Source organism: Pygoscelis adeliae, unplaced genomic scaffold (genome assembly GCF_000699105.1).
Source record: "Pygoscelis adeliae isolate BGI_AS28 unplaced genomic scaffold, ASM69910v1 Scaffold438, whole genome shotgun sequence".
NCBI classification, from domain to species: domain Eukaryota; kingdom Metazoa; phylum Chordata; class Aves; order Sphenisciformes; family Spheniscidae; genus Pygoscelis; species Pygoscelis adeliae.
This window is the reverse complement of record NW_008825313.1, coordinates 146,908-154,698: the sequence shown is the minus strand read 5'-3', so window position 1 is coordinate 154,698 and position 7,791 is coordinate 146,908. Positions and strand designations below refer to the sequence as shown.

Below are 7,791 nucleotides of genomic sequence, written 5' to 3'. Positions count from 1 at the left end.
CCACCCCACCGCCTCTCCTTCCTCTCCTGTCCCTTCTGAAAAGTCTATAGCCATCCATTGCAGCACTCCAATCATGAGAGTCACCCCACCATGTTTCAGTGATGGCGACTAAGTCATACCTCTCCCGCTGCACAATGGCTTCCAGCTCCTCCTGCTTGCCGCCCACGCTGCGTGCATTGGTGTAGATGCACTTGAGCTGGGCTATCGATTTCGCCCAGATTAGATTTAGATTGGACATAAGGAAGAAATTCTTTACTGTGAGGGTGGTGAGGCACTGGAAAAGGTTGCCCAGAGAAGTTGTGGATGTCACATCCCTGGAAGTGTTCCAAGGTCAGGTTGGATGGGGCTTTGAGCAACCTGATCTAGTGAAAGATGTTGCTGCCCATGGCAGGGGGTTGGACTGGATGATCTTTAAAGGTCCCTTCCAACTCAAACCATTCTGTGATTCTAATGCCAGCAGCTTGTGGATTCCTTGTAAAAGGACTTCCATTAAAGCAGAGTTACTGCTGATGCCAGATGCTGCACCTTGATGAATTCTCGTCCCCGTTACAGTGGCAGTGCTGGACCCCATGTTAACTGGGTGCAACAGAGAGGGGTGCAGGCTCTCTGGAGCTGCTCTGCGAGCCCCGCTGGCAGGGTGTGCACAGCAGCTGCCGCAGAGCTACCTCTGGAGGTCTGTGTCAGACCACGGTGGCATGTGGCACACACATCATCCCAGCAGTGTAAACACAGCCTGCTCTGGCCGCCTTCCATTGAAACACCAACTAACACAGCCAAAGAAAAGGTGTCTGTGCAGGAGCTGGGCAGGTGGTGCGGGGCATGTCTGGCCGCAGTGTGAGGAAAGGGAGACCAGGGCAGGCAAGGGACAGCTTAGCAGTTTTGAGGAGGCTGCAGCCTCCATACCCAGAGCTGGGCTGGGGCTGCAGCACTGTGTCCTGTGCTGGTGTCTCACTAGAGAGGAGATGGAAAAATGCAAGAGTGCAAAAGAGCCCCAGTGAGACCCAGTAGCTGCAAAAAGCCATTGTAGAGTGATACCTTTGAAGGTCTTGACCTGTTCAAGTGATCAAGGCGTGATCTGGGAATGGTGCAGCAGGTGTATAGGGGCTGTTGGTGGAGTCAGGCCAACCTGCAGACAGGACACGGGCTTTTCAAGGGGATGATGTGAGGGGGTCTGCAGTGGTGAGGGCTCCCTGAGTGTGTGTGGTTCCCAGAGAGGTACCCCAGGCTGAGTCCCCCAGGCCAGACTGTGCCTGGCAGGCACACCCCACTCCTGGACACTGAACTTGGGAGAGCAGTGAGGTGCCAGCTCTCCAGGGTGTCTCTGCTGGTCCTGCTCCACAGAGACCCCTCACATGCAGAGGGGCAACTAGCTCGTACATATCTGCTTCATCTGGAGTCACTCATCACAACAGTCAACCTTGCAGCCTGCATGTTTGGGCTACAAACAAGCTTGGTTCTTGATTATACAATTAGAAGCATAGCTGAAGAGAAAGGGAAAAGAAACCCACCCCAAACCTGCTTACACAAGATGCTAAGTGCTTCCACAGGTCTCACTGCAAGCCCTGAAAGAGCTGCTGCAAAGCTGCAGGGGTGGTTTGGCCTGATGGAGCCCCACAGCTGGACTCCAGGGCTGGGGCCGCCTGCACCCTTGGGGGGCCACGTGGAGCAGCAGACTGCTGAGCTGTTCCCTCCATTGCTCCAGCCTCATCCTCTGTCTCCTTGGCCATTTTGTTCTCAGTCTCCCCCAAGGATCCCCCTTCCTCCCCCGGAGGCTGCTCTGGCCACTTGCTCCATTCCTTGCTCAGGACATTGAGCTTTTCACCATCACAGGACTTTGTCAAGCGGTTAAAACAGGCTGTTTAGGCTAAACTGGTCCCTCCGACCCACTTTTTCAGCAGCAAGGGTGTTAACCCATCTCCCAGGAGACAACGTCCTTCTGGTCTCTGTGACTTTGTCATCCAGATGCATTATCTTTCTGGAGGTCCCTAAACAACGCAAATTATTGGGCTCAGCACTGGGAGCACTGGGTGAGATTTATGTCTCCATGTGGCTGTCAAAAGTACGCAGGGCAGGGCTCCCTGTGCAGGGGAAGAGCTGTGGCTCCGCAGTCTGGCAGGCTCTATGTGAGCAGAGACTAGAAGCCTGCAGGACATGGTGCAGCTTCGGGGAAGGAAAGGGTCCTGTGTGCCGAGGAGCTCTTGGTGTTGTGGGCTGGCACCTGTCCGGATGCCTCTTTGCAAAGAGCCCGTCTGGAGCCTTGGGTGACCCCTTGTCCTTGCTGCACAGGCTGAAACGCTGGGGGCTGAACTGCTACATGTACGCACCCAAGGATGAGCTGAAGCACCGGCTGCTCTGGCGAGAGCCCTACACAGAACATGAGGCAGGTAGCGGCTCTGCTGGGCCCCAGCGGGGGTGGGCTGCAGGCGTCCAGGGTCCTCGAGGGTGAAGCATGGTCTGCATATCAGCCAGGGTCAGGCTGGCTGTTATCACTCTTCCTGCCACGAACCTGCCCATTGCAGGGAGCCCCACAGGCCCTGCCTAGTGCAAGGAGACCCCCAGACCCTGCCTGGCACATGGAATCACCTGAGAGCCCACCCAGCATGGGGAGCTCCCCACATAGGTCTCTGGCAATATGCTCGAATTTGCCAGGGCCCATAGACCCTTGCGGAGAGTTCTCTGTGCCCCAAGGGACTGGAAACTGTCTCCCCTGGGCCTCTCCCCCCCAGACGCTCTCTCATGCCTCTCAATGCCCTCAGCTCCTTCCTTTCAGGCCACTGTGGTTCCCTCTCCCTCCATCCCTTTGTCTCCCTCCATCCCTTGCCTCCCAGTGCTCACAGTACCCCCTCTGCTTTGTCCCCAGCCCGCATGCAGTCTCTCATCGAAGCTGCCCAAGAGCAAGGTGTGGAGTTTGTTTTCGCCATTTCTGCTGGCCAGGACATGGTGTTTTCAAGTGCCGGAGATCGGCTCCTGCTGCAGCAAAAACTGAGGCAGGTACCGTAGGCCATTCTTTCATCCCACTGCTTCCAGGCAAGGGGCATGCGTGCTTGTGTGTGGGCCCCATGCCCACCCCAAAGGCTAGTGTGGGGCTGTTAGCCCCTCCTGCTGCTGTGCATCAGGGAGCAGCTCTGTGAGGTGCCTGGTGGCAGACGTGCTGTCTGTGTCACGGTGACAGAGAACCGAGGGCTCTGTGGATGCCTGACTGCCAGCAGACAGTGCTGGGGGCAGGAGAGGGACTGGCCAAGCACCAGAGCTTGCTGGGCAGCACCAGAGGCTGGTGCAGGCTGGTGCTGAGCTCCTCCTCCCTGGGGAGGGTCAAGAGCCACCGGCATGGTGGGTTTGCTCTGTGGGCAGCTGCTCCTCCCCGCGGCACAGCCCAGGCAGCAGCTGCCCTGCGCTGCGCCATGCCCGGCCACCTCTCCAGACGCCCCCAGCCAGCCCTGGCACAGGGAGCACCTGCCAGGGCATGTGTGAAGCTCTTCCTGAGGCTCTGCTGGCCTCTGCTCCTGCCGTGGGGCTCCCAGTGCTGCAGGGCGATGCGGGGGTGTGGTGCAGAGGGAGTGGACGTGGCAGGCAGTGAGCGGGGCTGCCTGGCAGCGGCATGGTGCGAGCAGGCTCTGGGCCACCACAGCATGAACTCTGGTTTGAAAGGGCTCCTGCCCCACGGCAAACATGGCTGTGCCCAGGGCTTGGACTGAGGTGGGCCGTGGCCATGGGGCTGGCATGCACCTGTGGAGCGGCCGGGTCTTGTGCACAGCATCCGCTGGGCAGGTGTGGGGGACACGGCAAGGGCTGCTCTGCCCACCCCGTCCATCCGCGTGCCCCATACCTCTGCTGTCTTTACGGGGCCCAGGCAGCAGGGGCTCGTCTGGGGCTTGCTGCCTCCTTTCTCTCTGCTGCCCAGGGATCCTAGCAGCCCGTGCCCATGCCCACAGGTGGCTGCCATGGGGTGCCACTCCTTCGCGCTGCTCTTTGACGACATCGACCCCTGCATGTGCCAAGCTGACAGAGACGTCTTCCCCTCCCTGGCGCAGGCTCAGGCCTCTGTGGCCAACGAGGTGTACCAGGAGCTGGACCAACCCTCCGTCTTCCTCTTCTGCCCTACAGGTACTGCCTGCAGCCATTCAGCCCCAGCCACGCCCAGTGCTTGGCCAGCCATGGCACCCCACAGCAGTCCGGGGTGCCCTTCATCTGGCTGCACCCAGCACCTGTTTCTGCTGAGACCTGACTGCCCTGACAGCCTCCATGGCTCCCCCCAGCCCCGTCATGCTCCTGCAGGAGCCCTGGAGATCTCAGGACTAGGACAGGACCAGGCTGCAGATGGGCTGGCGCTTCAGCAGCCATGCATGCTGTATTCCCTGCACCGCGCATCTCTCCAGCCCCTATCCATTGATCCCAGGCAGCCTCTTCTCTCCCAGTCTCTCTGCCCCTCAAGGGATGCTCTGCGCTCTCTCCCCAGAGTACTGCAGCTCTCTGTGCTCTCCCAGCCCCAGCCAGTCCTGCTACTTGCTGACCCTCGGCCAGGAGCTGCTCCCAGGGATCAGTGTCATCTGGACAGGTCAGCACCCAGCCCGGCTCTGTGGGGTGCGTGGCCCTGTGCAGCTTCTCAGTGAGAGCCAGCGTCCTCAAACCCTGCAGCCACGGGCTCCATCCCAGGAGAGGCGCCAGCAAGTGGCCCCGTCATGGTACCTTTCAGCATTGGGGTGTGCAGCCCCGGCCGGGCAGGCAGTGGGTTGGGATGTGGGTCTGCTCTCCTTCTGTCTAGGGAGGGTGGGGTGACTCGACCCTCATCTCCATGCTCAGTGCCCAGATGTGTGCATGTCCCTGTTGTGAGTGTGCATGATGGACTGTGCTGCCTGTGTGCTCCACACATGTCTGTGCCATGATGCTCCAGGCCCAAAGGTGGTGTCACAGGAACTCTCAGCCACACTGCTGGAGGAGGTGGAGGGTATCCTGCAGCGCCGCCCCATCATCTGGGACAACCTGTACGCCAACGACTATGACTGCAGACGTGTCTTCCTGGGCCCCTACACGGGACGTGCCCCTGGCCTCATGCCCAGGCTCCGTGGACTGCTCCTCAACCCCAACTGCGAGCTCCAGGCCAACTTCATCCCCATACACACATTGGGCAGCTGGTTTCGGAGCGAGCTGGAGAGCTGTGCCCACCGTGATCATGCAGGTACCTGGCCCCAGCACCCCAGGCAGCTCTGTACGTGGGGCCCCAGGGCCAGCAGTGAGCTTGTGCACCCAGAGCAGGGCCCTGCCCATTGCTGCCCATCTTTCCTGCATGGTAGCCTGGGTGAGGTGTCTCACCTGGCTGGGCACCACCTAACATCCCAGGGCATGGGATCCATCCTGGGGGCACCTCCTTGCGCGGGGAGGGGCTGCCTGCCTTCAGTGTGGCATGGGATAGCTCCATCAAGCAAAGAGTGGGGCTGTCCAGGCTGATGAGCTCCAGTTCCTTAGGGATGGAGACTGCGGCAGCCCTGAGGGACAGCCAAGGCCCACAGGAGGGGAGCTACAGCCCCCAGGAGGCCTTGGAGCTGGCGCTGCATGACTGGGTGGCTGAGATAAACCGGCAGGCCTTGGAGCCAGGTAGGTGATGAACTTACACTGTGTAGCATCCCTCATCCCCTCCGGAGTGCTGGTCCGGCTCTGCTGCGAGCTCAGTGGGGTGGGGGAGCCCCATGCCCTGCCCGTTTGGATGGTGTGCTCTGGCTGGTGTGGCGGCGGGGTCTGTGTGTGTTGTGGTGGGCAGGTGTGGGTGTCCATTGTGCCATGCTGCCATGGGTGCTCCTGCCCTGGCCGCATCCCAGAGGGAGGTCTCGGCTGGCAGCGTGGGAGCCTGGGCCATGATACAGCTCTGGAAGAGGGGGTTCAGCCAGGTGCAAGCTTGGTGTTTCGCAATGTTTGCCTCTGCAAAGCCTGTGGCCTCACCAGCCACAGAGGTCTGAACTCAAGAGCACAGAGCGATGCAAAGCCCATGGTCCTGGCAGCTCCCCAGTCCCTGCCACCTTGGAGATGGAGCTTCCCGGTACAGCTGCCTCCAGGGCTGTCCTGCCCCACGGGCAGCAGTTTCCATGCAGGTGCCAGAGGGGCTGCCCCCTTGCTCCTTTCTGCCAGGAGGAAGGACCCCGGGACACCCCAGCATCAGCCTCAAGGGAGGAACAAGGCTGCAGCCCAGCACAGCGGGAGGACAGGAGGTCATGCCCGATGCCCAGCCCCACGACTCTGTTCCCAGTGTTGCAGACCAGGATGGCCCTGAGCCCTGCAGTGTGGCACCAGGGGAGGGAAGGAGGAAGGTGACCTCAGAGCCCGAGAAGGCCAGTGAGAGCAGGACACCCACTGGCGGTCGGCAAAGCCCCAGAGGGGATGGGGACCAGCTCACCACAGGGAGCAGAGAGAGCTGTGAGCCCTCCTCTGCTCTGCCCAGCACAGCTGGGAGTGCCCAGTCCACAGGAACCCCGGTGGCTACCGAGACCCTCCACAGCCCAGGCCCCCCAATGTCCTGCAGCAATGGGGCCAACACCATCCAGAACCTTCCCCTACCCACCAGTGATGCCAGGACAGGGGGGGGAAGCTCCCCCCAGCCCCCCAGCAGTACCCAGACTGATGTCAGCAGGGCCAACATGCCCCAGAAACCCCCAGGGCCTGGGGCTTGCACCAGCCCTGGCCCCCCAGCGCCACTCACTGATGAGGTTGGTGCTAGCCCTGGCCCCACAGCACCATTAACCCCAGAGGAGACTGGGTCCAGCCCCATGGCCCTGCTGACCCTGGAGGAGGCTGGGTCTGGCCCCACGGTACTGCTTACCCCCAAGGAGGCCAGGACCAGCCCCACAGCACCACTGACCCCAGAGGAGGCCAGATTCAGCCCCATGGCATCTCTGACTCTGGGGGAGGTGCAGATGCTGGTGGAGCTCTTCTACCTGCCCTACCATCATGGACCACTGGCGCAGCATCTCCTGGAGCACTTTCGGTGGCTCCGGGCAAACAGCCTCAGCGTGGGGGTTCCGGTCACAGCACCCGATGACTGTGAGGTAAGGCTGGTCCGGGCGCTGCTGCTGGATGGTGCCTGTCACGGTTGCACTGACTCCCAGTCTGTTCACAGGGCATGCAATGGCGCGGCCGAGCCCCGTACTTCCAGCTGCTCTGTGCTCAGACATGCCGCCTGCACAGCCGCTTCGTCAGCAGCGCCAGCCGGGCGCTGCTCTACGACCTCCACCCCTACCTCTGGGACATCCGCAACATGCTGCTGGCTGCCAGTGCCTTCGTCCTCTGGCTGGGTATGTGGCTTATGCCAGCCCCGAGCCAGCCCCTGTGGCCCCATAGTGGGTATTTCCACCCTGGCCAAATCCAACCATGTTGAAGTGCAGGGGCCCCTGAGCACTGTGGCACACCCAGGGCATCTGAAGTTTGTTCTGTGGTGATCCACTGTTTTCCCCCTCCAAAGAGGTGCAGGTGTCTGGGACCCCCTCCCAGAGGTCTGGGGTCCCCGTGTCCAGCCGGGGGTGCCAGGGTCTCTCCTGGGAGTGCACCTCCCCTTGATACCTTCCCAGCTGCTGACCCATGTCCTGTGCTCACCACCTCACCTCCTTTGCAGATGGCCACCTCCTCTGTGACCCTGACCCCAAGGGCACCTGGGGAAGCTGCTTTGGCTGTAAGTACCGGTGCTGCCCTGGCTCACCTGCCTGGGCAGTGGGGCCCTAGCTGCTGCCCTCCATCACCTCCAGCTCCGCAGCAGCAGCCAGCACTGGCCATTGGGCTGCCCTTTCCCATGCTCTGCCTGCTGAGAGG

The 7,791-nt window shown here is 61.2% G+C and overlaps 1 protein-coding gene across 1 annotated transcript in view; it reads left to right on the top strand.

The window, feature by feature from the left end:
* Positions 1–7,791, top strand: part of LOC103922179 (bifunctional protein NCOAT-like) — a 21,175-nt gene that overhangs the window by 8,673 nt on the left and 4,711 nt on the right. Inside the window, exons 3-10 of the mRNA XM_009330267.1 lie at positions 2,287–2,384; positions 2,861–2,991; positions 3,933–4,104; positions 4,457–4,555; positions 4,892–5,176; positions 5,464–5,592; positions 6,736–7,034; positions 7,106–7,280. Coding sequence (XP_009328542.1) covers positions 2,287–2,384; positions 2,861–2,991; positions 3,933–4,104; positions 4,457–4,555; positions 4,892–5,176; positions 5,464–5,592; positions 6,736–7,034; positions 7,106–7,280 — 1,388 coding nt within the window. The remainder of the gene's footprint in view (positions 1–2,286; positions 2,385–2,860; positions 2,992–3,932; positions 4,105–4,456; positions 4,556–4,891; positions 5,177–5,463; positions 5,593–6,735; positions 7,035–7,105; positions 7,281–7,791) is intronic.